General features: G+C 30.5%; 9 protein-coding genes across 9 annotated transcripts; 5 read left to right on the top strand and 4 right to left on the bottom strand.

Moving 5' to 3' along the window:
- Positions 1-380: 380 nt before the first annotated feature.
- FG386_002341 (uncharacterized protein) lies at positions 381-11,306 on the top strand (the record flags this gene model as incomplete). Its single annotated transcript, XM_067341703.1, has 1 exon — positions 381-11,306. The coding sequence occupies one exon, from the start codon at positions 381-383 to the stop codon at positions 11,304-11,306; it is 10,926 nt and encodes a 3,641-aa protein (XP_067198982.1).
- A 261-nt stretch (positions 11,307-11,567) lies between these two features.
- FG386_002340 (uncharacterized protein) lies at positions 11,568-12,207 on the bottom strand (the record flags this gene model as incomplete). The annotated part of the gene is made up of 2 exons (XM_067341702.1): positions 11,568-11,596; positions 11,625-12,207. The coding sequence occupies 2 exons, from the start codon at positions 12,205-12,207 to the stop codon at positions 11,568-11,570; spliced, it is 612 nt and encodes a 203-aa protein (XP_067198981.1).
- A 782-nt stretch (positions 12,208-12,989) lies between these two features.
- Positions 12,990-14,249, top strand: FG386_002339 (Rrp9p/U3-55K-family snoRNP-associated protein; the record flags this gene model as incomplete). The annotated part of the gene is made up of 1 exon (XM_067341701.1): positions 12,990-14,249. One exon carries the CDS (start codon positions 12,990-12,992, stop codon positions 14,247-14,249), a length of 1,260 nt encoding a protein of 419 aa, XP_067198980.1.
- A 778-nt stretch (positions 14,250-15,027) lies between these two features.
- On the top strand, positions 15,028-15,936 carry FG386_002338 (synaptobrevin family protein; the record flags this gene model as incomplete). The annotated part of the gene is made up of 3 exons (XM_067341700.1): positions 15,028-15,153; positions 15,259-15,678; positions 15,724-15,936. The coding sequence occupies 3 exons, from the start codon at positions 15,028-15,030 to the stop codon at positions 15,934-15,936; spliced, it is 759 nt and encodes a 252-aa protein (XP_067198979.1).
- Positions 15,937-16,006: 70 nt separating this feature from the next.
- Positions 16,007-16,555, bottom strand: FG386_002337 (uncharacterized protein; the record flags this gene model as incomplete). Its single annotated transcript, XM_067341699.1, has 1 exon — positions 16,007-16,555. The coding sequence occupies one exon, from the start codon at positions 16,553-16,555 to the stop codon at positions 16,007-16,009; it is 549 nt and encodes a 182-aa protein (XP_067198978.1).
- A 241-nt stretch (positions 16,556-16,796) lies between these two features.
- FG386_002336 (uncharacterized protein) lies at positions 16,797-20,804 on the bottom strand (the record flags this gene model as incomplete). The annotated part of the gene is made up of 1 exon (XM_067341698.1): positions 16,797-20,804. The coding sequence occupies one exon, from the start codon at positions 20,802-20,804 to the stop codon at positions 16,797-16,799; it is 4,008 nt and encodes a 1,335-aa protein (XP_067198977.1).
- Positions 20,805-21,532: 728 nt separating this feature from the next.
- Positions 21,533-22,106, top strand: FG386_002335 (uncharacterized protein; the record flags this gene model as incomplete). Its single annotated transcript, XM_067341697.1, has 2 exons — positions 21,533-21,706; positions 21,780-22,106. The coding sequence occupies 2 exons, from the start codon at positions 21,533-21,535 to the stop codon at positions 22,104-22,106; spliced, it is 501 nt and encodes a 166-aa protein (XP_067198976.1).
- A 130-nt stretch (positions 22,107-22,236) lies between these two features.
- On the bottom strand, positions 22,237-23,658 carry FG386_002334 (uncharacterized protein; the record flags this gene model as incomplete). Its single annotated transcript, XM_067341696.1, has 1 exon — positions 22,237-23,658. The coding sequence occupies one exon, from the start codon at positions 23,656-23,658 to the stop codon at positions 22,237-22,239; it is 1,422 nt and encodes a 473-aa protein (XP_067198975.1).
- A 558-nt stretch (positions 23,659-24,216) lies between these two features.
- FG386_002333 (uncharacterized protein) lies at positions 24,217-27,690 on the top strand (the record flags this gene model as incomplete). Its single annotated transcript, XM_067341695.1, has 1 exon — positions 24,217-27,690. One exon carries the CDS (start codon positions 24,217-24,219, stop codon positions 27,688-27,690), a length of 3,474 nt encoding a protein of 1,157 aa, XP_067198974.1.
- Positions 27,691-27,836: the final 146 nt, after the last annotated feature.

The following is a 27,836-nucleotide window of genomic DNA, read 5'->3' as shown; positions in this document are numbered from 1 at the left end:
GCATGCATTTTTTACAATATAAAAAAAAAGCTTGATTAGTTTAATTTATGGTTTTCCCCACAGAAAATAAATTCAAAAAAATCTATATACCGGTATTATTATAATTACGTGGCAATAATAAATTGATTTGATTTAAATAGAAAGTAGTTTTTACTATTTTTAAATTTATTTGAATTATTTTTTGTTTAGGTTTTTTATTTATGTTTTAGTCAAGAAATATCACATATTTATATTCAGCTTCACTAGATGCCTATTCGCATTTATTTACACTGAATGAATTGTAAAGACTAATTCAAATGCATTAATAGGGTTTTCTGCACCAATTTATAAATATTTTAATTATTAAATTAGAAACTTGAATTTAAAATACTCTAAGTTAAATGCTGGATCATGCCACAGAAACGAATACATTATATGGTGAAGATGAAAGTATTAAAACAATTAGGAAAAAGCCAGTATGGATATCGAGAAAGATTGTATTAGATATATCAGGAAAAAATAAAAATGAGAATAATTATTCAAAGAATGAATATTCCCACTCAAAATATAACTATCTGCAATTTATTATAGTCACATTTTGGGGAAAATGCAAGAAAATACCGATAATAATTGGATTGATATCATTTATAATATCACTTTTCATGAATATAGAAGGTAAATACAAATGGTTGTTTCTGGCTCCATCATTGTTTTTTTCAATATTTCCTCCTTTTATTGTTGATTTATATATATACACAAAAATGAGAATAGCTGACTATAAAGTAAATAATAAACATTGCTTTGTGTTCGAGTCAAATAAAATGGAATTTATATTAACTAAGTGGAAATACATCAAAGTTGGTGATCTAATATGCATTCTAGACGGTGAACAGTTTCCAGCAGATGTTGTGATACTTCACTCAAGTGGTAAAATGGCATACATATCATCAGAAATGGTAGACGGATCCAGATTAAAGAGAGCATGTGAACCTACATGCAGTCAAACTGATTTTGAGAGAGCAGTTAAAGATATAATATTGACTCCAGGAAAAATAACATGCGACGTTCCTTCTGACGATATATATCATTTTGAAGGCTCTTTAAAATGGGAAGGTAAACCGAGAGCGATTTCATTAAATAAGGATAATTTTGTACAGATGTTTTCAAAGTTAACATTTGCAAATTGGGTTTTAGCAGTAGTCGTTTACGCAGGAAAAGATACAAGAATTTCTTGTAAAAAACATTTCTATGAGAATAAATCAAAATATTATCCAAGAATGAAGTTTGAGAATACATTATCACTTTTTTTGACATTTGTAATTACTGTTTTTATTATAATTTTATTTATACTTATATTTATAAATAATGAATCTAAATTTGATAATTATTCAAATTATTTTACAGGATCGAACGGTAATTATAACAATATTTACAAATCAAATTGGAAAATAATGATTGAATTTATATTATTATTTAATATGTGTATTCCAGTTACAGTAACAGCAGTTACAGATTTAATTCGTATTTTTGAGTTCATTAAATTATCATTTAATAAATCAATTTTGAATGATATCAACTATAATTTAAATTTAACAAATAATGAATCAAGAAATAATTCATTGTTGTTGGCCTCCAAATATTTAAGTAAAATAAATAATTCAAATCTTATTTTAGATAACAAAAACAAGGAGGATATAAATAACAATAATAAAAGTAAGTTGGAGTGTTTTTTTCACAAATACAATTCCTTAGATTCATTTGGGGAGGTTGATTTTTCGCTAATAACTCAAGACTCGATAATGGAAGCAGAACCCATGAGGCTTAAATTTATAAGTTTAAATAATGGACAAGAATATATTTTCAAAAACGGTTTGGAAGTAAATGCTTCGCCAAAGTTTTCAATTATTTCTGGCCTCGTTTGGAGGCACCATTCTATTTCATGGCATAGAAACGAACCATCTAGATTCATAAATGGTCATATGAGAGTGGTAAGGCCAAATATCAGGTCTTCGATGTTTATTTATAAAATAATCCATCCAAAAAAGCTTGAATTGTTTAATTATCATAGCGTTATAAGTGCGATTTCAAAGTTAGATATATTTAAAGAAAATAATAACAATTCCTTAATATCTGATAGTAAATCAAATACCAAAAATAGTGAAGATAAAGTAAAAATGAGAAAATACTATAAGAAAACGCTTTTTAAAATGAAGGAACTTAAAAATACATATTTAGATGAGCCTTCTGAAAGCAATATAATTGAGTATCGTAATACATGGCCGCCGTTGTCATTGGTAAGAACAAAAAAGAGTTTTACGAATTTAAATAAGAAAGAGAGCAAAACATATTCAAATAGAATAAATAACAAGTCATATTTATATCACCCTGCACTACCTATTCATTTATTTCCAAAAAGATTAACCATATTACTTAATCAAATAGTACTTTCAAATAAAAAAATTAGATCAACTAATTTTAAATTAACTACAAAAAATAGTGATATTGATCTTAATGATAATGAATATAAAAGAGAAAACAGTGTATTCGGTGAAAAAAGTAAATTAATAAACAAAGAGGAAAACGAAGAAATATTATATTTAATGTTTAAAAACATTATTAAATTAACAAATTCTTTTTATGGTTGGAAAACAAATCAAAAATATGAATTATTCGATGAATATTCTGCGATAATTAAGAATTTATTAATTGAAACAATAAATTATACACTGATAAATTCTTTTTGTGATACTATTTCAGAAAATAAAAGAATAGAATACTCACTCTCAAATGATTTAAATGTTGAAAGTAAATTGGGTGCTAACTATGAATCTAGGAATGATGAATATTATTGCGATTCGAATATCAATAATTCGGTTTTAATTGATATGTTATATGCAATGGCAACTTGTAACTCATCAGTACCACATTTAAGGATATTAGATACTAAGTATAAAGGTATAGATGAAAGTGAGTTATATCCTAATAATAAGATTAAATGTGGGAAAAATAATAACATGAATGATGAGAACAAAATATTGCACAGTACAAATAATATAATAAGAAGTTTAAGCAGGGACAGCAATTATAAATTTAATTATAGTTCAAGTGATGAAAATGGGATTAAGTATCAACTTTCAAGGTATTCAATAAAAAATTCATTGGTATCATTTAATGATTTATCCACAAAAAAAAGCGGAAGTAAATTACATTTCAAGGGCAAAAGAACAATCAAAAACAAAATAAAAGCATTAAAATTACTGCAAAGAAAAAGAATAGCAAACTTATTTGGAGATAAACGTGTTGATAAGTTAAAAATATATAAAAATTCAAATTTGAGATTGTATTCTCATGATACTAATGAAATAACTGTAAATGACTCAAGCGAAAATAATAATTTGTTAACTTATAGATACAATAAAGAATATGAGAAATTGCATAATCAAAGAAGGAAGTGCAATTTAGTGACACTACCAAGGGAGATGATGCTGACTAAATACTTTATAAAGTACACTGTTAATATGAGAAATGATATTTCTGAATACAAAGATAATAATATAAATACAATTTTAAATAGAATTATATTAAATAAGAATAAAAGTAAATTAAAACATAAAAAAAGCATTTTTTCGAGTAATCGTAAAAGGATTGAATTTAAAAATATATTAAAAAGATTAAAATATTCATTTAAATCTGATAAAAATGAAAAGGTAAATAGATATTATGAGAGTCATCCAAAGTCATATGTTCAATATTCTGGAATAGACGAGAACGATTTAACAATAGTAAACACGGCAGCATCATTTGGAATGAGACTAGTATTGGTTAATTCTCAACATATAGTAGTTGAAAGTTTAGGAAGAACGATATTTGCATCACTAATTTATAAATACGAGGATTCAAATAATGATATGATCTCAATAGTAGTTAAATTCCCTCAAATAAGGGAATCGGTATTATATACTAGAGGGCTGGCAAAAAATATGTTGCCATTAATAAATCCTCAATCAATAAAATCAAATGTAGAGAGCAGTAGCAATAACAATTATAAGGTAAATGGCTCTTTATGTTCAGATTACAACAATAGAATTAAAAGTTACGACGACTTATTATATATAACAAAAAAATTAGATTATCAAGGTTACAAAGTATACATATATGCAAAAAAAGTACTTTCTAAAACAGAGTTAAATAAAATAAGATTAAGAAGGAACTTAACTGAGAAAAATGAAAATTTTAAATTTCTACTGAATAAGTCAACGGAAGATTACTATATAAATATAAGAAATAATTTAGATTACTTGGGTTATATAGGAATAGAATACAGAATACAAGACAAAGTTCCCAAAACTATCAAATCGTTAATGGAATACAGTATTAAACCTTGGTTCCTATTTAACATATCCTCAACTAATTCAATTAGACTAATGCATAAAATATTTTCAAATTACGACAAAATACCATTAATTAGAATGGATAGATTACCATTATCAAATAAAAGAAAAACAGTAGCATTTTTGGTAAAAATCTATAACGAACTTAAAATAATAGTGAAAAATAAATATTTAATATTAAAAGATTTTGATTTTGAATTGGATTCAATTACAGAAGGCGACTATAATAGTGATAGTAGTAATAAAGGTAATAGTTGTCAATCTAATAATAATAACATGAATAGAAGAACTAGAAAGAGTATATTAAGTTTGAATAAAAAATATTCTGATGTTAAATTTTTAAACAATTTGATTACAATATCAACATTAAATGGAGAATTCCAATTATCGCAGTTTTATAACAATAATGCTACGAGTAATTTGTGTGAAATAGGAGAAAGTGTAAATTTAAATGAATGGATGAGTTGGTTTGGTAATTTTCCAGGTCATGGAGTAGTAAATTCACTTCCAGGAATCATATTTTCAGCACATCAATTAACCAAAATATTTCAATCGAGAAATTTATCAAATTACTTCTTTTCGATTGCAATAATGTGTCCATATGTTGTGATAAGTGACTCAATATCAAAGGATATAAGCTCCATTACAGATTACTTGAGGAATAACGTGATACCCAAACCAGTTATTTTGGGAATTTCAGGTAATACTGGAAATGTATCTACTTTATCTAGTTGTGACATTTCAATTTCTGTTTCTAATACTGAATCAATACACAATAAAAATAAATCTTATGACAAAAGCACAAGTAATATCAATATAAGCATTAATAATAATAATAAAAATAATAATAATAAACATCATCACCATAATAACAATAATATTAATAACTGCGATGAAGAAACAAGTAAGAAAAGAGATTCAATTTCTATAAATAGCAGGGACATAAATAGAAGTAAAGACTCTTTTTTTATGAAAGATTTGAATAATAATAATAATGAACTTTATTATGCCATTAGAAACAAGATAAGTCCTGGTATCTACACAACAACAGATAAAAATAATGAAAATTATAATTACAATAACTATAATGATATTACTAAAAACAACAGTAAGAGTGGTAAAAAGTGTGGAATTAAAAGTGATTTGCCGAGGAGCATTGTTTCCAGAAGGAAAATAAGGCAATACATTAATAATACCATACTTACTCCGGTAACAGATGTGACAATAAGTAAATTTCATCAAGTAATACCAATATTATCAAGAGCAGGTAGAATCACGTCATACAGAACTGGTATATCACTTTATAATAATGCATTTAAAATATTTTACTTAGTTTTACCTCACTTAATATTTCAATTTTATTGTCAATGGTCAGGTACTTTGGTTTATTCGACAGATTTAATGGCATTTTTTGTAGTATTTGTAACGGTTTTGCCACCTATATTATATGGATTTACCGGGATAGACGTACCACCTAAGCTTATAGACTTGCCTTTTCTGTATATATTTTCAAAAAACGGCTACTTTACAAACTGGTTGACATATTTATACTATTTATCCGAGTCAATATTTTTATCAATTATGTCTTTTTATTTTGGGATTTTAATAGTAAAAAATACATCCCCTTTTATAAATGGCATTTCTTCAGATCTATTAAATTTATCAGATTCACAAACATTATACTGTATAATTGGTTCTTTATTTTCGTTTGTGGTAAAATCAAAGTCATTTTCATACCTGTACTTAGCTTCAATACCATTAATTTTAATTTTGACAATAATTATATTATTTATTTCAACTAAATTTTCAAATAGTTTATATTATATTTATGGTTTCTCCGGAAATAAATCGTATGTATTACTTTTATCAGTACCGTTGTTTGTATCGTATATAGTAATATTCAATGTGATATGGAAGATAATACTGTATAAGTTTTACCCAAACCCTTCAACTATTGTCAGAGATTGGTGGTTAATTCACATAAAACAATATACAGATTGCTGCAAAAATAGAGAAAAGGCCATGATTTGTATATCATTTATGAATTTTGAATACAAAAAGTTATTTAAAGAAATAGTTTCATATATGAAAACGCTTATTTGGTCTGAATGGATTATCATTAAAAACCATATTAATATTGGCATTACTGATAATGGCGATGAGTATATGGACTATTTGACTATTCAGAATATTAAAGTTCCGACATTAATTAATTCAATTTCATCAAAATATCAAATTCATTCGATGGAAAGAATAAAAAAAAGGAAAGAAAGTCTTAAAAGGCAAAACGTAGTTATTCAGCCCCAAATTAACATTATTCAACCACAAATAATGAATAAATCAATATTAGAAAACAAAATAGAACAAAATTCATACTATTATGATTTAAACAATAGTGAGGGTAAAACTTTACCGAAGGATTGCATTATTGAGGTAAAAGAAACTGTAACTACTCCTGTTGATGAAAGAGGCGTAACAGAAGAGGGTGTTTCAAACAACACTGAAATAAATACCAATACTTTGAATGCAGGATTTTCTGAGTCAAATATCAACAGCATTTTAGAAAGCAGTTGCAATAGCGTCGGTAATTTGACGATTGCGACATCATGTACAGGAAATTATTTACACTACTCAAATTCACTATATTTAAGAAAAAACAAATTTGCGAAACCAATTAAAATTAACTACATTGGCGACAATCGAATATTTATAGATAAATATGAAAATAATATTAATAATTGGAAACTACGTGTTTACATGCATGCAATTACAATTTGGAATCCTAAACAAATTTATATATCACATTTAGTACCGGTAAAGAAAACACGTGTAAAGGGAATAAAATCATTGCAGTTTGTTCAGTCATTGACTAAATACTCAAAGGAGGAGCAGTCAAACTACATATATTTGAAAAAAGAGTATACTGATATACTGAATGATAATATTAGAGTAGGGAATATAGCGTTGCAAAATAACAACTTGGAGGAAGATAAAAGTGGTAATAATAAGTGTATTGATAGCAGTAATGTATCAAAAATAGTAAATTCACTTACATCAATAACCTCTTTAAATAGAAACATAAAATCTAGTACAATGAACAAGAAGAAACAGGACTCAACACTTGATCTGAATATAAATATAATAAACAATTCTTCAGATTATAGTAGAATAAATAAATTTTCCGATGATGTTAAGTTGTTGCTAAATCCATATAAATTAACGTTTAAAGTAAAACAACTGGAACTTGAATATCAAAGAGAGAAACAGATTGAGACTTATCAACAGAGGTATGCAATTAGAGTTGTTTTATTTGTATTATCTCTTATATTTTTGAAGTTAGGTCCGTTTGCAATTAATTTATCAGACACAAATTACAGTTGGGTTGGAATAATGTGTGTATTATTTTGCACATTTATATTTATAAATTTTTGTTTAACATACATAAGTGGTAAATACAGTTTAAATGTTCGTTATCAATTTCTATTGTTAATATTAATATCAGTTACATCAATACTAGCAACTATACATGGATTTACATTGGTAGTTATATTTCCAATACTATCATTTATCGTATTTAGACTCGGTTTTATCAAAGGTTTATATTTGACAATTATAGGATTTGTATGTGTTATAATTGTACAGTTTATATGGGGAATTAAAAGTACATATTTATTGAGGTTTTTGCCAATATTAATAGGCATAAATTCATTTTGTGGGTTTTTGGGTTATCGTTCTGAGTTGCTTTACAGAACTCAATTTTTACTTAAGACATACACCAATGATTTAAGGGAAAGACAAAGACAGATATTAGACACAATGCTTCCCTCATTTATAGTTGAAAGACTGATTAAAACTCAACAAATCGATAACAATATACACAGTCCTTACGGAAGAAGTTCAAATTCACTTAAAAATTCTTTAAACGATAAATTGGAACAGCAATGTGACAATAACTACAGCAGGAAAACTAGAATAAGTTATCAAATTTCAAAATCAGTTAATTATTATAAAAATGGTGTTGAAGACAGAGGTATTGTATCTGTGTTATTTTGTGATATATACGATTTTCAGAGTATTGTTGAGGTGCTGCAACCAACAAAACTAGTGTATTTATTGGATAAGTTTTTCCTTACATTGGATTGTTTAATAGACAAGTACAATTGTACTAAAATAGAAACAGTTTTTGAGACTTACTTAATTGCATCTTGTTTGGATCCTTACAACAGTGAAGACGAGTACGAGGACAAAGAAAAAGGTGAAAAAAGTAGAAAATCTACGAAAGATAACCCTGAAAACAACGAAAAAATAAAAAAGAAGTCACTTTTGGATTTAATTAATTTATTGAGATTTGGATTAAGAATGCACAAAATATCATCAACAATATTTTTTGAAATACCAATAAACAGTAACAATGGCACTGATAATGATAGCAACATTGATGCAAATACTAACAGTAAAAACTATTTCAATGGGGATATAACTATAATGGAAAACGAGTTATGTTTGAAGCGTCTTAAATTAAAAATAGGAATACATTCTGGAAAAGTTATATCGGGAGTTGTCGGAAAAAACAAGCCACAATATGCGTTATTTGGTGATACCGTAAATACCGCAAGTAGAATGAAATCACTGTGCGATTCGGGTAAAATACAAATATCTTCTTCTACATATGAGATAATAAAAAGCATACCTATATTAAAATGGCGTGAAAGACGCTCATTTGTAAAGGGCAAAGGCATAATGGATACATACATATTAGAAAGAGTTACAGGGTCAGCTTATCCTAACTTCACGTTAATAGCTAAGGGAAGAATAAGAGGAAAAGGCGTTAATTCCGTTCAGGTTGGTAACTGCATTGTCAAATTGTATCCTGATTTCGATTTGTTAAACGAATACAATAACAGTGACTACACTGTTTCTCAACTGTCGTTACTGCCATCACTTTTAAAAAACAATGTTACAAACGATAAGAATAAATATAACATTATCAAGTACACAAAAACAAAAGTTGAAAGAAGAGACAGAGAAAATGACCAAGTAATAACAAAGAAAAGGATAGCTAATTTAATGGATGTGACGTTGTGTTTTAAAGACAACAATATAGAGCAAAAGTATTTATTGCATTATTATTCAAATTACACAACACTGAAGACTATAGAAGAAAGTTTAGTTATAGTTGTCGTTACATTGGTTTTACAAACGTTAATATATTCAGTATTGCCTTGTCAATCACCGAAAAGCGATGATAGATCTAACTACCGTATACTTTGGACCGTTAGAATAGTATATATATCATCAATATTACTCTCATGGTTGGTATTATTTAGCAACTATACCAGTCATCAATTTAGGAATACAAACTACTCTACAACTGAAAGGAATGTTTATGATGAATCTTCATCAATAATGAGAAATATAAACTTTGACATTGGAAATAAGAATAATAAAAGCAATGATAGTCAGAAACAAATGAATTACGAGAGTGAGAGACACATAGGTGGTCCAATATTGTTTTTAAATGCAGTTTTAGCAGGAGGAGCTTCTATTTTAATGCTGACTATACTTTGGCAGTTTACGATGGTAAACAATTCAATCTCTCTTTGGTGCGATGAAGAAATAATTGAATTGCTGTTACTGGCAACAGTACACCACAATGCTGGATTGCTGTTTAGATACATAATATTATTTGACGTATTAATACTGTTTTTACTTGCCACTATATTGTTGACTGGAATAAATATAAATATAGAGGGCATGACAGTATATGTAACATCACTGCTTATAAATATTATAGCAGCCTATTTAAGAGAAAGAACGGGAAGAACAATATATTATAGTTCCTTAATAGCAGGAAACTACGAAAAAAAAGCCCACGAACTGTTAATAACTATGCTTCCAAAAAAGGTATTAATTGATTTTCAAGAGGACAAACTAAAGTCTGCATATATACATAAAAACGTTACGTTTATATTTTCCGATATATGTGGCTTTACTCAGTGGGCAATGTCTGTTGAAGCTGAAAACGTTGTGTATATGTTAAGCACTCTTTATGCTCAGTTTGATGAATCTCTTTCTAAATTTGGATTATTTAAGTTGTTTACAATAGGTGATGCTTATGTTGCAATGAGTGAACCTGAGATTGAAATAAATGACGAGATAATGGACAGAATAAAAAACTCTTCAGTAAATGCAAGTGCGAATTCTAAGAGTAGTTTTCAATTAACCAATGGGTCTGGAGATAAAAAGAATAACGATTCAGCCAGAAACTGCCTTTATGAACTTGATGATAGTAATTCCAAAAGAACAAATTTTAGCATAAATGTATTTAGTGGTAATACCAATTCAAACGGGTCTAATTTGAGAAACAACTTTGAAAAATGCACAAATACCTCTTCATCACAGGAAAACTCAGTTGACTTTTCAAACACAAATCATAGAAATAGTGAACTAATTAAAAAATTTAAAATATGTAACATACAGGGGTATTCTCCAGAAGAGGGTGCTAGAAGAAGCGTTGCAATGGCTCATGATATGTTGAATAAAATATCTGTTATTAGAGAAAGACTGAACATTCCTGATTTAAATATGAGAATCGGGCTGCACTATGGCGAATGTATAGGCGGAATTGTAGGAAGCTCCAGAATCAGATATGAGGTATGGGGTCATGATATAATTATAGGAAATAAAATGGAGTCCTGTGGCTCTCCAGGGAACATTACTATCTCAGGACAGCTTTATGACGTTCTAAACAAGAATTTTAGTCAATTATTTAAATTTAACTATATTGGAAGTGTTTTGATAAAAAAACAAAATGTAGACATGTACAGAACTAGAATGAGAAAAAATATTCAACTTAAAGTAAATACTTTTTCAAATTCAAAAGATGTTTCAAATATAATTAAAAGAAACATTCTTCGGTATAACTTGAGGATTTAACACCTCATTTTTGTATGTATAATTGCACGTACCCCAATACATTTCTATATTTAGTGTCGTTGCTATTGGTAATATCATTTATTTCTGCAAGAACCTGCGTTCCTCCATCTTTACGAATGGCATTTATTTTCTCTATGTCGAGGTTTATATTAGATTTACAGATCAAAACTTTATTTTTGTTAATCTCTTTTTCTATGTAAATCTCAAAAACAGTGTTTGCAGTGTGGTTTTTCATTTCATATAGTAATTTTTTGTTTAATTCTATTCTTTTGTTGATGCTTTTGTATATGCTTATGTTGTACTGTCTTAAATTCATACTGTTTTTACCATAGTTTCTCTTAAGTGAGTGATTTGTATTTATTGCTTTTTCCATTCTCACACAGTCTGTATTCGTCAAAAACTCGTCCAGTCTGTCTTTTACAGAGAGGTCGACAAGTTCTTTCTCTTCCTTCTCACCTACCCCTTCATTTATTACCAACTTAAACCTAAAATCTAATGTGTTTGAGTTGTTATTATATATGTATTTCCTCGCAAATCCGGGGAGGAAACTGAGTCTCACACTCTTTAATTTTAAATTAAAATGCGATTTGCTCAAAATGTTGGACTCGTAAATTTTTTTACCATATTTACCCTCAAATTTGATGTTATCTACCGATACTTCCGTATCTAGATCCTTTTCGTTATCTTTCTCCCCAACTATATCCTCTTTTTGGAATATAAATATTGGCCAGTTTATTTTGATTTTTTCTGAATAAATTATAAATGGTATATCATCTTCGTTGTCACTTTCTGTTGTATCACAACTGTCATTCCTATTTACAACGCTGTTAAATTTGCTTTTTTCTTTTGTACTTGAACGGGAAGACATTTTGGAAGGAGGGAGAAACTCAGATCCCGGCATTTTGTCCAAGTTTTCACGTACTCACTCCGCTGTTTGGATTGTCTTAGTATTCTCTTCTCCTGAATCTCAAAAACCTAACTAAAATGGTAAATCACTCAAACACACAGTTGTCTATAGGTGAACAGACATGCGCTGCACCATTTAAAAAATACTCAAGTCAACGCCCTTCTCTCTTTGCTGCTTTCAGTTTTTTCATTATTTTTACAAAAACTAATTGGAAAATTCAAAAAGTGTGGACTAGTTATGTGCAGACACGACAAAAATTTGCACTGCGGACCTACAAATTGTAAATGCGCGCCTTAGCAGCGGCAAAAACTAACTATAGAAACCAACCGAATCATTTTAACGCGCCAAAAGGCCACGTCCTGTTTGACCTTAACTGGGGTTTTGTTATTGCATTCTCCCATTCTCAACTCTTCGTTTTATGACCATTTATGTGATCTGCTTTTACCGCGCTGAAACACCTATATATATGTACATATATATAGGTATTAATTTATACCGGTATTAGGTACCGTTTAAATTTACTATTATAAGATGCGCGTGGCGCCCTTTAGGAAAGTATCATTTAAAGTGAAGACTAGGAGGAAAAAATAAACAACTAACTTTGAGTAGGCTGCAGACATAGGGTTGATTGGAAGGTGTAGTGTTTGCTGTTGAACTTGTCAGCAAGCACGCCGCAGGATTCGATAGACAGCGGTTAGTTTATCACATATACTAAAGACAAATAAGCAAAGTGCGAGACTATAGGCATATATATGTAGATTTGTGAAGTTGAAATAATGAAAAGAAGGCATAATGGAAGAGATATAAGCAATGACGAGATCTGCTCTTCTGAAGAGGAGGCTGCTGAGTTTTTTGGAGACAGAAATGAAGATTCAGGTACAGGCTCTGAGTTAGATAACGATGATTTTTTTCAAAATGTGGACGAAAGAAAAATATCCCTGGCGAAAAAGTACTTGAGGAAAATAGACGGACTTGATGATGAGAAAAGAAAGGAGAGGCTAACAACTCTGGAGGGGAAGGTATTGGAGAAAAAAATAGCAGGTAATATAAATATATTGGGAAGTAAGTCTACCTTTTATAAAGGTCACAAGTTAAGTCCCACGTGTATAACACTAGACAGGAATAACGGAAATTTTGTTTATACAGGAAGCAAGGACTGTTCAATTGTAAAATGGGATATAGAAACAGGTAAAAAAACGGTGTTTCCGGGTTCAAGGAAAGACTTTAGTTGCGGAGGACATTTCGAACAGGTGAAAAGCATATGTTATCATAAAGAAACTAATTTAATATGTAGCGCAGGTGAAGATAGGGTCATCAGAATTTGGGATCACAGAGTTAGAAAATGTATAGATAAATTGCACGGACATAGTGATACTATTACGGGTGTTATTTGCGAACCAAATTCTGATATGGAACAAATAATATCAGTATCTTATGATAAAACTGTTAAAGTGTGGAGTTTAACCACTAGAACTCACATGAATACCTACTATGGTCACACGAACAAGATAACCTGTTGTGATATTGCAATCAAAGACCGTCCATTTACAGGTAGTGAGGACAACACTTGCAGACTTTGGAAACTGTCTTCTGATTCTCATCTTATATTTTACTCAAGTAATTCCGGCGTTAACAAATCAACCATTGAATCCCCCATAGATTCCGTTTCCTGTTTAAATAATATAAATTATATAACAGGTCAACAAAACGGTATTTTAAACATATGGTCACAACTTAAAAAAAAACCTCTGTTAACTGTTGGTGATCTACATAGCAGCGGTATAAATAGTATAAAAAGTATTCCTTTTTCTGATTTGTTCTTCACTGGAGGTTCCGATCAGTACATTAAAGCATGGAAATTTTTCAATAACAAACTTACTCTGGTAGACGAAGTTTTTATTAAGGGATTTGTTAATGATATGTTCATTTCCGATAAGTTCCTTGTTGCAGCTATTGGTCAAGAGCACAGACTTGGAAGATGGGACACCATTAAACAATCGAAAAACGGAATCTTTATTGTTCCCTTAGAATATTAATAAATTAGTCGTTAATTTCGCTTAGCTCCGTCTCCAAACGATTACTTTCTTCATTAAGTATTTTATTATCGTTTTCTAACTTATCCAGCTCCTTTTTCAGCTCTATTGTGCAAAAAAAAGTGTAAAAATAGTCTGAATTAATAATTTTAAGACAATACGAAAAACATACCAGATAATTCATTTTGAAGTTTAAGTATACTTTTGATTATTTCTTCCTTCGTCCTATTGTCCTCTCCTCCTGACTCAACCGCGGCTCCGGCCACTCTTCTATTCTCCATTTTTCTCTTGTTACTCTTTTCTACGTGTTAACTCTTATACTAATTTACAAAATTCACATTTTGCTTTGTAATTTCCTCTTAAATTAATCAAATACCGCTAATTATTACTGTTTTGAAAAATCACGCAGGTTAATATTTATGCGAAAAAAGGGGAAAAATTGCATGCACCGGTATTGAACATTAATTTCGGCTTTCATGTGGAAAATTAAAAAGGGAAATATTGAGAAAAATCAATTCATATATAACTACCAACAACTTAACTTTATACCTAATTATTTTTTAGTGCTAAAAACTCAAAGTAAAAATGTTTGAAATAATATTGAATCCCGTGTTATTTAGGGTATGGGTAATTAGTGCAAAAATATGCATGAAAATGTGGGATATTCCCGTAGATTTTAGAATGTACGGACAACAGCCAAAAACATTTAAATAATAAATCTGTTTAAAAATAGACGAAGGAGGGTGTATCTAGTTAAGCATTAATTAAATGAACAGTCAAAATGCTTAAGATCAAGGATTTCCCTAGACAAAATAAGAATTTGGTTTTCACTGGTTTGGGATTGATTGACAATGGATTGGTGATATTTTCTTGGTATGACAGAATATCAAGTATTATCAAGGACGAGGTAAGAAACTTAGTTGCAGTTTCTAAATATTAAAAGAAACCGTTAACTCGTTTATTATATATTCATTGAAAACGCCTTAAATCTAAACCTTTTTCTTATCTAAAGATAGACAACGTTTATAAATCAGAGTTAGTTAATGGAAATTCAAGAAAGAGTCAAAGAATTAAGAAGCAAATAAGTATTGAGGATTGTAACTGGATTTTGTACATTTGGAATCCACAACCGAAAGATGGAAAACTATCTTATTCAGTTTGTTGCACATGCAAAGAATACCCAGAGAGAATAATATACACGTATTTAAAAGAATTAGACCAGTTAACGTCTAGAGTAGAAAAAATAAATTGCATAAGTGAGCTCAGAACTAATTTGTTGAATTCAATTAAAGATTACAAACAAAATGTTAAAGATACAATAGCAAAATTTGACGATTATAAACAGTTTGATAAGATTATCAAATTGGAAAATAATATTGAAGAAATCAAAACTGCAGTAAGGGACAACATTAACATTATTGTTCAAAATCAAGTAAGTTTCTCTGAGTACTAGAGTTATTTAATTAAATTAAAAAAGGGAATATTAGAAAGTTTAGACAATCAAGTTGAAGTGCTTGAGGTTGAAACAGGTGCATTTTTGAGCGAATCAACCAAAGTCAAAAATAAGTTTTGGTGGAAAAATATGAGGTACACATTTATACTAGCAAGCATAATTACACTAATAATAACAATAGTAATTGCATACATATACAATACACTGTTTGGAAACAAGTACTTGAGTGTTATATAACAAACATAAATCTACAAGCAGTATAGCGTACCAAAACAATAATGTGTTAAAATAATTATTTTGGCAGTAATTATACAAAACTCGTTGGAAAATCATATTTTAAAAACTCATTGTTTTCTTCGTCGTTGTGTTCGTCCTTTTTAACTATTAATTTACCATCACTGTCATACTTTTCAATTAGTTCACTGAGATGTTTTTTAACTTCGTCAAGTGATTTTTTTTCAATAAACAAACTCGTGCCAATTTTTTGATTATGCTTTAAACTGTTTATATGATTCACCCAGGAGTGAGAATCGTTAAATAACATCTTACAAAGCTCACACCAATAACCACTTGTCTCTTTTTCAGTAACTGTATTAGTATTACCAGTATTACTGCTGTCATGACTGCTCATTGCTGGGTTGTTTGAAGTTGTTATTTTTTTAACACCTATTCCGCGAGAAAGGTCTAAGTAAATCTCTCTTTTTCTTTTTATTTCATCTCTTGTGTAAATTGCATCCTTGTTCTTACTACTATCATCAGGGTTTAATCCTCTTATTCTATCTCTTTCCTCCTTGCTCTTACTATAAAACTCCTTGTCCCACACCTTTCTTCCAAAACTGTCAAATTTATCTGTCATTCTGCCTACATTAGTGCATTTATAAAAAATTTTAGCCAAATAAATCTACAAATAAACCATTAAAAAACAGGACACAAGGTAACAGGCAACAGATGAATAAATTCTTTTGGCGCCAGCTTCGGTGAAGAGTTAATATGCATTAGTTATCGATAAAAACAAGAAGCTGAACGTTCTGTATGCAATTAAGGTAGAATAAGAAGGACAAGCGACAACAGTACGAGAGAGGGATGAGCGAGTTCCATCATTTATGGATTCCTGCTGAATTATGTTCACTAGAGAGACAATGTGTGTGGATGCAAGTGCCATTAGGGTATAAGGCACATTGCTTATTCCCAAGTTTGAGTGAGCAAATATTACAAATCATATCCTGAGTAATTGTGATATGGTTTGATTTGAAGTTTGACCATTTTTCGTAGAAACGAAGATATGAAATAGCAGAAAGATCCGTCGAAATTACGTTAGTGTTATTATCATGAATGTGCTTAACCAAGCTTTTTTTAAAAAAATCAATTACATTTAAGAGAGGCCACTCTTCTGGGATAACTTGAAGGACATCGTGAATGTCTAAATCGCAGTGAAGCGAGTATTTGTTCAGTATATTGAGCGTTGCATCCTTATATGTTTTTGCCTTTTCAATATTAACGTTATTTTTTGACCTCCATGCATCTACTAGGGTTTTTATCAGAATAACTAGACTTTCATCTTTCTTAGATTTGCTAGAAGTAATAACATAATTGTCAAAACTAAAAAAAGATGCTTCACTTATGATATTTCGTAGACTACGTTTATTATAGTCAAATTCAGCGTTCCTACAAATATTTTCATTGGAGGAAACCAATGATAATTCATTTTTTGAAATGTCAAGTATGTCCATCCAGGAACTTATGTATGAATACTTGTCTTTTTCACAAAATTTGTTATTCGAATCGCTGTACTCTTCGACGTATTTCCTCCAGAATTTAAATTCTGAAAAGAATAAAGTTTCGTTAAACTCTGTATTCCCATAATGGCTATCATATCCCACAATTTCACTGTTTTTATACTGTTCAGTGCTATTGAAAGCGAAACCCTTGTCGTTATTATAGGAATGAGCTTTGTTAAAGTAATATTTGTTATGTACATTCCACACGATTGTGTATATTTCCGCAAGTTGTATATCATCAAGCACATTTATAATATAACTCAGAGCTTGTTTGTGTTGACTGCACCTAAATAATACAAGAATATACTCAATTATAATCATATAGTGTACCCCGTATTTGTGTGTTTTTTCGTCGTATATAATGTTTTTAAATATACTTTCCGAGTCAAAGTAGTCTATTTCCTCAAGCATTAACAGTAACTTTGAGGGTTTATATTTTTCAGTGAAAAGAAAACAATAACTCGAAGTGGGAGTTTTGCCATCAAGCTCTAAATTAGAGTTAAAATTTGGGTCTAAATTGTATATTTCACTGATATATATCTCGATGAGATCAATTTTGTACTTGATTTCAATGTTGTTTTGCCTTGATATTATTTTCTCCAAGTAAGATCTTTTGAGTTTACTCGAAACCTTTTCTCCAAAATAATTAAATAAATGAAGTATCTCGTCTATATTAAGGGGGTATTTTTCAATAGGTTTGACAGTAAACAAGTCCTCAATATTAGTTACTTCTGGCTTGTCTAATATATATCTAGAGTATCTTTTAAGTAAATTTGCTTGAACGTGCACCGGTGTGTTATCGCAACTACACATATGAAACAGTATTTTGTATATCATAACATAAATATTAATGTATTCAGAGTCTTTTTTTTCGTATTCATTCAGTATGCTTTTACTATCACAATCGTCGGCTTCGCCTGAGTTGATTATGTTCTCCAATATTTCTAATGATTTCAAGTACATCGACTTTCTGGACAACAGTACTGCCAGTATATCGTATCTCCTATTAGAGACGAGGAACTTTTCGTATTTATCCAGGTCAAATTCAGTCAAAATTAGATTTTCAACATTTTTTTTGACGTCATCATTGATATCCAACAACGAAAAAATAACTCTGTTGTTGTAAGCTATTTTATCACTGTGAGAAGAGCAGACTTGGTTGTTAGATTCGTCAATAACTAGCTTCATGTACACAATATCCATTATTCTCCCAGTAGAACAGCTTGGGTTATTGTTTTTATTTTGAATATTTTTAGAGCTTGGGTATCTGTTCCTCTCATTAAGGATAAATAACTTAAGATTCTCATTTGCAGAGTAAATGTAATCGTCTATCTTGTTCATGTCGCAATCAAAGTCAACCATAAAATTGCCGTAACTGGCATATTCAGTCTTACAATTTAGTATTTTTTGAACAAATTGGTTAATACTACGGGGTAACTTTTTATTTTTTCCTATTCTAAGAATTGATCTTAAGATTGATTCATGGTACCTTAAATCCGGTGTTAAATTCTCAGAAATAGTATTGCCTTTAGAATTGCTCCAAGGCAAAGAGGCATATTCATATATATCGTCGTTTTCTTTAATACTGATGTTCCCAAAGATATCGTCTACGGGAATAAGTTCTTTCCAAAACAAAATAATGATCACTCTCGGATCTATGTGGGCTTCTTTAAAATAATTAAATGCACTTTGAAAATTAAGATTCCTAAATTCAAACCAACCAATTAAACATTGGGTCTTAAATAGTAGACTGTTAAACAAAAGATTATTGTTATTGCAATATGTACTAATTAAACTTAATGCTTGTTTCCTTTGATTTCTATTTACAAGCTCAAATATTGATTCCTCAATTGGGATAGGCACCAATAAGTATATTTTGCTTAATGTAGACACCATTGTTATCGGACCTAATGGAACATTTTTTGTTGAAGGAGTCAATAATAACCCCTCACAAGTGCAACCTGTAGATATGCTTGTTATCTCATCATCCAACTGAAGCGTTTGAAGAGAATACTGACTTCCACCACCTATTGAGCTCTTTCTGGAATTGCTTCCCTGTGAATTTGAATAACCATTTTCTAAAAAATCCTTTTGGTTCTTATTATTCAGTTCATCTCCATTTGAGTTGAGAGAGTAAATCTGAATAATTCCGCTTTTGGTGCTTCCCAATAGATAGGGTTGCGACAAGACCACTCCAGTTAAACTTTCTGACGGCCATTGTATCATTGACTTAGGACAAGGTTCTAGTGTATTCAAACTAAAAAAAACTCCTAAATTGTCCTGACAAGTCAACATGAACTCTTTTTCCGGCAATATAACTATATTATGTCTAAATTCACCATCCATTTGATCTATGCTCAATACCTCATTTATTTTTTGGTCGTCTATATTCATTATAAAGTAAGTATTTCCCAGCACAAAACATATCCAATTATCACACCATTCTATGTTAGATATGTTTTCTGAAAAAGAAGCCAATCTACTTGGTATTGGAAATTCCTCAACTTTAACAAATTCAATGTTCCTTATATGATCATCCGCCTTGGACAAGCTTCTTTTGTTTATGCCTGAATCGTCCGTATTACTTTGTGGTTTTTGCTTAGCTGAGAATCCAAACCATGAGTAACTTGAATTTGAAGACTCCTCGCGAGATTCGTTTTTAGTGCCTCTTGTACTACCATCAATGACAATGATTTTATTTTCATTTAAACTTGATCCTGAGTTTGAATTATCGTATGATTCACTGCAACCAACTCCCTGCTCCTCTATTAATTTATCTATATCCATAAAGTCTCCCAAAATACAGGTATTATAGAATATTATCTTTTTTCTCGTAGATACACAAAATTTAGTTTGAAATTCATTAATGTTGTAACTGTCTTTCCAAACTGAGACTGATGTTACACCCTTATTAAGCAATGTTATACTTCCTTTAAGTTCAATATCAATATAAAGTAGATTCCCATCGCACAAACACATTATTATTCCACCTATATGCACTTTATTTTGCATATTCTCATCTATAATTGCATCATAACTTATTATTGGAAATACCTTATCTATTTTTTTGCATTTTTGTGATATGTTACGAACTTTTACTGCCTTCTCGCTGCTTTTTATCCTCTCCCTGTCTATATTTGTGCAAAAGTAGTCACTACTTTCTGCATTCAGCTTGTCTAAATCATTATATTTGTATAGTATTATATCCCCCAAATTGGTTCCTGCATATATGTAACCTAGCAGCGGAACACAACACAGCGTTGTTATTCTCACATTTGGGTTTTCGCTAAACTCTGAAGTTATAGGTATAACATCAAACCTCCTCATATAAAAAAATCAATTCACCATTACCTATTGACTATTGATACTTGCACTACTTTGATATTTATAAATACACCTCTCTATTCTTTAACGCCTCCAGCTTATCTTCTCCACCCCTCATATTTTATCTAGTCTTATAGTACTAGAAAAGCTTCATACCGCGGGCGCCAAATGCATGCACCTCTTATTTTTACCTACACACAAAACTTTGAATTGGTGTATGTTGTATTTTGATCGTTTTCTGTTAGCCACTTTTCCATAATACTGTTGGAATTGCTTTGCAGTTAACTTACCTCTATTTTCCCAATAGGTTTAATTAGATTCTTTGTTTTTTTACTGGTTGAGACACTTGTAAAATTTATCATTAATGCTATTGACACAAGATTAAACTTAAGTAGTTTCCATTAATAAAACAAATTTTTTGGTTCACCTTCAAAACCCGTCAGCTAAGCTATCATAAAATAGGGAAGGCATATTCTCGGCAGAAAATATTAAAACCTTGTGATTATGAGGCAAAAAAGAATCATTGCATGCATAAATTGTAATTTAAGATACTATTTTATGTAAGAATTCTTGTGGAAAATTAATTGGTATTTTAAGCTTCATAGAATATAAGCAATTGAATACAGTTTTGGTATTTTAATTCTTGTTTTAGTGTATGGAAGTACGCAATAAATCGCAAATTACCGTATTCAAAGTTGGAGTATTTCAGTGTGGTTCTTTAAGATTTAATTATGAATAATGAGTGTAGTAGCGAGAACAACATTTACAGCATCTATAGACCTCCCGAATACATGAAGGTTTTGCAAAAATTTTATAGAAATAAAGCTAACAATCGTATTAAGATTTTTAGTGTATTTGAAAGAGTACTTAACAACACATGTGAGAGAATAGACAGTTTATTTCTGGTAAGTTTTTCTTTTTTTCATTTTCCGAGCTTCAAATATTTAATATCCTTACTTTCAATAATTTGTTGTTTAGAACATAAATAATATTATTGAAAGAATCTCAGAGTCGAAAAGTTGCACGAACAATTGTAAATATGAACGTAATGATGATTTTATCACGGAAAAAAGCCTTTTGAGTAGGATTCAAATTAAAGATAGTGATAATAATGATAGTAGCAACATATATAGTTGTAAATATGCTCAAAATAATGAGTTGGCGATTTACTTTCTCAAAAATATTAAATACTCACTTTACTCGAACATGGGTGAGATAAATAAGTATGGACTGACTAGTGATGAGACTATTAAATTTAAAAAATCCATAGTTTCTCTTTTAAGTAATATAAAAGATAGATTCTAATTGCTTAAAAAGAGTTAGTATTCATTAAACAATTGTCTTTAGAAAGAACAAAATTCATATTTGGAAAGGAAGGATTAATGACATAGGTTTTTAGTAATACCCATCCTAATTAAAATATTATTAATGATGGTCATATTTTGGATAAATCAATTCTTCTTTTTTTGTTGTCAACAATGTTTTCAGTATGAATGTCACTATCAATAGCATTAATAACTTTAACGGGTTCTGATTCAGAAAATTGTGATTTGGAGAATGAATTTTCTTTTTTAATTTCTTCCATTTTAGGTATTGAAGTTACGGGCCTTTGATCATCCGGATTAATTGCTAATCTTCTGCTAATGTCATCAAGTGTTAATTGAAGATCCTCCAATGTTAATTTATAAGCGTCAATTTTCTCTTTTGTTGTAGGTGGTGTCATACCATTTCTTCCATTTAAATGATTATCTACAATATTATAAGCTCTTTCAAATAGTGGCTTTGAATCTTTAACTTTTCCTGAAAATAACGTACTTTGAGCGAGACATATAAGTGAAGACTCAAATGTATCCTCAGGAAGGTTGAATGATTCCAATACAAATAATGAATTTTTGTATTCTATACTAGCTTCATTGTACTTTTCCGCAAGTTGGAGTATATCACCAAGTCTTATAAATACATAGGATAAATCACTAATGTCATTCTCAGGTATCCTTGACCTCTCATTCTCATCCTTACACACACACACCTCTTTCAACAACTCTTCGAATTTATCGCATTCAAGTGATTCAGGTGAAAACAAGTTTCTCAAATAATCTGGAATCACTCCACTGCAATATGAATCAAAATCACCCTTTCTCTTTAAATATATAAGCTTAATGTATGCTAACTTTGCTGCTTCAAAGTTTTCCCAAGCAATTTCCTCATCTGTCTCCGTTAAAGCTCCACCCAAAGCACCACTGACTGCGGATTCCAATGAATCCTGATTAATTTGATTGGAATTTGAATCTGAAGAGGATGACGATGAAGAAGAGGATGACGATGAAGAAGAGGACGATGAAGAAGAGGACGATGAAGAAGAGGACGATGAAGAAGTAAAATTATTCGAAACCCCAATTTGTTCCCCACTTCCCTCAGACGAAAAAAAATTGTTTGAATTCTCCTCCTTCTCTAAAAGGCAATCGGCATAAACCATATAATACTCTGACAGCCTTGGGTCAATGCCGCTTTCTTCCGTGATATTCAAAAGATTCATTTTGTTTGTTAAAGCCCAGTAAAGTTTGATAACAGCATCATCATATTTTTTTTCTTTTCTAAGTCTCCTACCTTCTTCAAGTAAAAATTGTGGATCCAAACTCGCGTTAAAGTCGTCCTCATCTGCTTCACAATCATCCTCGTAATCCTCGTACTCACAATATTGCTCTTCTACACCGTTATCATTTGTCATCACACTGTAGGAATTGAAGTCACCCCCTGAATCCATATTCTCATCTTTTTCATGGCGTTTTTTGGTGTTTTCACTACTTACAGCTGTTTCACTGTTGCTGTCTTTGTTTTCTATATCAACAATGTCCATATTTACATAAGTGCTAATGCTTTCCTTACAGGTTTAGGTGATATTTAAAATTCTAAAGGGTATCTGCTATATTTATTATCAACTTATATTATCTAAAAACTGGTTACTTGCTTGTATATGCTATTTTACTATGTTTAAACCTCGCTATAAACCCATATATAAGGATACATATAATGACGTCAACTATATATATACAAAAATAAACAATAGAAGTCTGAAAATAACTATATTTTTGTATACTATGAAGCACCTAATTTGCAGAAAAATTATTATTAACAAGGGTACCAAATGTTCGTATATAATCCAATATTACTTGATTTTCTAATATTAAACACATTTATTAGTAGCCAGTTTGGCGCTAACAAATGAAAGCCTAAGTATAATGCTGAAAAACAGATGTTGGGGTACCCGCTTAAAGAACGATAATACGTTGGAAAGAAAAAGTCTGACAAATGCATCTTAAAAGGTCAAAGTAAGCAAGCTGAAGGATAAGAGGGATCAGGAATACTGTACCATTAGCTCGATTTGTTGAGTGAATATAGCGTTAAATACTTTGAAATGAGAGGTACATTCAGTGAAACCAGCGTTCAAAATGAAGAATTCGAGGGTTTTTGTAATTTCGTAAGAAAAAATATAATAGGCGATACGAAAAATATAAAAACGCCTTTTGGAGACAGACAAGTAGTGTATTTAGATTGGACTGCCTCTGGAAGAAGTTTAAAGTTTATTGAAGAGTCACTTATAGATAATGTAATGCCTTACTATGGGAACACACATAGTGTTGCTTCGAACAATGCAAGGCAAAGTACATGGTTTACTCATGAAGCTAGAGAAGTAGTCAGAGACTTTGTTGGAGGAAATCCGGATGATGCTATAATATTTACGGGATATGGCTCTAGCGGTGGGATAACTAAGTTTTTAAGAATGGCGGATGCTTCAAACTGGATAAGTTTTATAACAAGGTTTGAAAAAAATACAAATGTTGTCATCCCAAATGAAAAAAAACCAATTCTGAAGAACGGCATCTCTGATAGCATTTCAATGAACGTAGTTCAAGATAGATGGAAGTCTTATAAATGCGTTAAATGCGATACCCAATACAACACGGAAGCTGCTTTCAGAAGACATTTTAACAAATTACACAAAAAAGAAAAACAGATAGACAGCAAGTGTAAGGAGGAAATAGACTCTCTTCCGAGCGAAAGAAAGCATGAGGAATCAATGTTATTTTATGAAATAATATTTCTAATTGACCCCTCTTCCCATCATTCACTTTTTCTTCCATTCGTAGACTATGCTAAAAAAAACTCTACGTATTCAAAATTCGGTCACAATTACTTCATCAAATTTGGATTAGAGTTTCTGAAACTAAATTGTAAAGGAGAGGTTGACTACCATCATCTCTCAGAAAGAGCCAAACAAATAACCTCTAAAAACAGAAATTCCAGTGTCATTACTGGCGAATCTCAAGGTGAAAATTCGGAAAACAAGCAAGGTGTTAAAACTATTCCTTTTGTTTTGTTGTCTGCTGGGTCAAACATTACAGGCAGACTTAATGATTATAATAAAATATCATCATTAATTCACGATTATAACGGATTTTCAATTGTTGACTTTGCTGCAACTGCACCACATTCCCGCCCAAACATGTCACCACCTCTTAATGTCAGCGGAGGCGTCGATGCAGGAGTGTTTTCCCCACACAAATTTATAGGGGGCCCATCTACTCCTGGAATTTTGGTGATCAAGAGGGACTTATTGTTATCTGAAAGTCCATCAGATCCAGGGGGGAATAGTGTTTTTTTCGTATCGTTGGAAGATCATGAGTATTTACTTAATAAAGAGGAAAGAGAAGAATCAGGTACCATTGACATATTGGGAATTTCCCGCCTCGGTATGATGATGAAATTTGAATTAAACTTGCCACAGAAAATAAAAAGATTAAAAGAAAAATTCTTGTTTGAAAGTCTTTTAAGCAAATTGGAGGAATACAACTGGAAAAGTGGATCCTGTAAAAGGATAAAGATACTAGGGTATGAGGAGCTTTTAGCAGACAATGGACGTGGTAATGTTGGTTTCGAGGGGAGTAAACATGAAGACTCCAAGTTTAGTAAAACTGAAGGTTCTTATTTAGAGAATCTTCCGATAGTGTCTTTCTTAATAAGGCCATTTATTAATGTGGAAGGAAATTTGATTCTTAATTTTTTGGGTGATGACTTTCCAAAGAAGATATTGTTGGGTGAAAAAGATGATAAAATAGAGGATTACTATTTGCATTATAATTTTGTATGCTCATTATTAAATGACCTTTTTGGGATTCAGTCCAGAGGAGGATGCTCCTGCGCAGGTCCCTATTCACAAAGACTCCTGGGATACGACAGTTATTCCACTAAAGAACTTTATAATGATTTGGTTATAAGAGGAATAGAGTCTATAAGACCCGGATTTTCAAGAGTTTCGCTTCATTGGTCTTTGGACTTCAAGACTGTTGACTATGTTGCAAAAGCAATAATTTGGATAGCTGAACATGGCTGGAAGTTTCTTCCTTTGTATATATTTGAAGAATCACTTGGAACATGGAGACACAGATCTGAGTGGAAATCTTTGGAAAAAATACACAGGAAATGGCTAACTGATTCTGTAAGTGACTATAATATTGAAAAATACAAGTATATTGGGGAGAAAAATTTGACTAATAAGGCGGACAACAAGGAGATTAATTTCGACAAAATATTTGAAATAGCAAACGAAATATTACTAAATGTAGAAAGTATAATTTTAAACAATAAAACTTGTGAAAACCACTGCAAAGTTGGAAGAAACGACGGTTTATATTCTGATTTGGATTCAGATATGCTGGAGTCAATAATATATAAAAATAACCAACACTTTACAAGTTCTATAAACAATATGGATCTCTGCAACCTAAGTGATTTTGAGTTGTTATCTGAATCAAATCTTCTTTGGTTTGTGACTCCAAAATGTGTTCAAAACATTGTTTTTGCAATTAGGAATAATATAAAATATATTAAAAATGACTTTAATGATTTAAACTACAGTACTGACAGTGAGTCAAAATGCGTAGATTTGTCTATAAATGTTGAAAATGAAGTTTGTACCCGAAAAATGGCAGAAATCAAGGAGAGGAATAAGATTCTGCCAAAGCCTAGTGATTTCGGCAATATTAGAAAGTACGTTGGTATGGCAATTAAAAAATTTGATATGATTAAAAATGGAGATAATATTCTAGTAGCTGTATCTGGTGGAAAAGATTCTTTAACGATGTTAAATACCCTGTTATTTTTAAAGAAAGTGGCACCTGTTAAGTTTAATATAGCAGCTGCTACAATAGACCCGCAAACAAGTGAAATGGATGCATCAAAATTAATTCCGTACATGGAAATGATAGGTGTTAAGTATCATTTTATTTCTTACCCTATTGTTGAAATAGCCTCAAAGATTAAGCAGAAACAGAAAAAGATATCTTATTGTGCATTTTGTGCAAGAATGAAAAGAGGATTGCTTTATTCATGCATGAAGAAAAACGGTTACAATGTTTTAGCTTTGGGACAACATTTAGACGACATATGCGAGAGCTTTTTACTATCCTTATTGAATAATGGAAAACTTAATACAATGAAGGCTAACTATACTGTAAGTGAATACAATATTAGAGTTATAAGACCAATGATATATTGTAGAGAGAAAGAGCTCGCAAACTTTGCTATTAAATCTGGTTTACCTATAATAGCAGAAAATTGTCCAGCTTGTTTCTCACAACCAAAGGAAAGAAGACATATTAAGCAACTTTTAAGTCAAGAGGAATCTCACAATCCGACGATATATTCCTCGATCCTAAACGCCTTGCATCCTTTAATATCTATTAATCATACTAATTCAAATGGCCTTAACAAAAATTCAGTTGTTGAAGATAAAAAAAGTTGCAATGAGTCTTTAAATGATTCTCTAACCCCTTTTTTGGACGAAGATATCACAACGGAAATGCTTTTAACATCTTCTTGCAAAATTTGACTGAAACAGTCACGATTTTAAATTTTCATTCCCAATTTTATAACTCTGAACAGTATTAAAACTAAAAGCAGAAAAAATCTATTTGGTATTTGTTTATTTCCAACTATAAAATACATAGTTGAGTGCTTTTTAAATGTGTATTCAAA

Source organism: Cryptosporidium ryanae (genome assembly GCF_009792415.1).
Source record: "Cryptosporidium ryanae isolate 45019 chromosome Unknown contig_41, whole genome shotgun sequence".
NCBI lineage: Eukaryota > Apicomplexa > Conoidasida > Eucoccidiorida > Cryptosporidiidae > Cryptosporidium > Cryptosporidium ryanae.
This window is presented reverse-complemented; position numbering and strand designations above follow the sequence as displayed.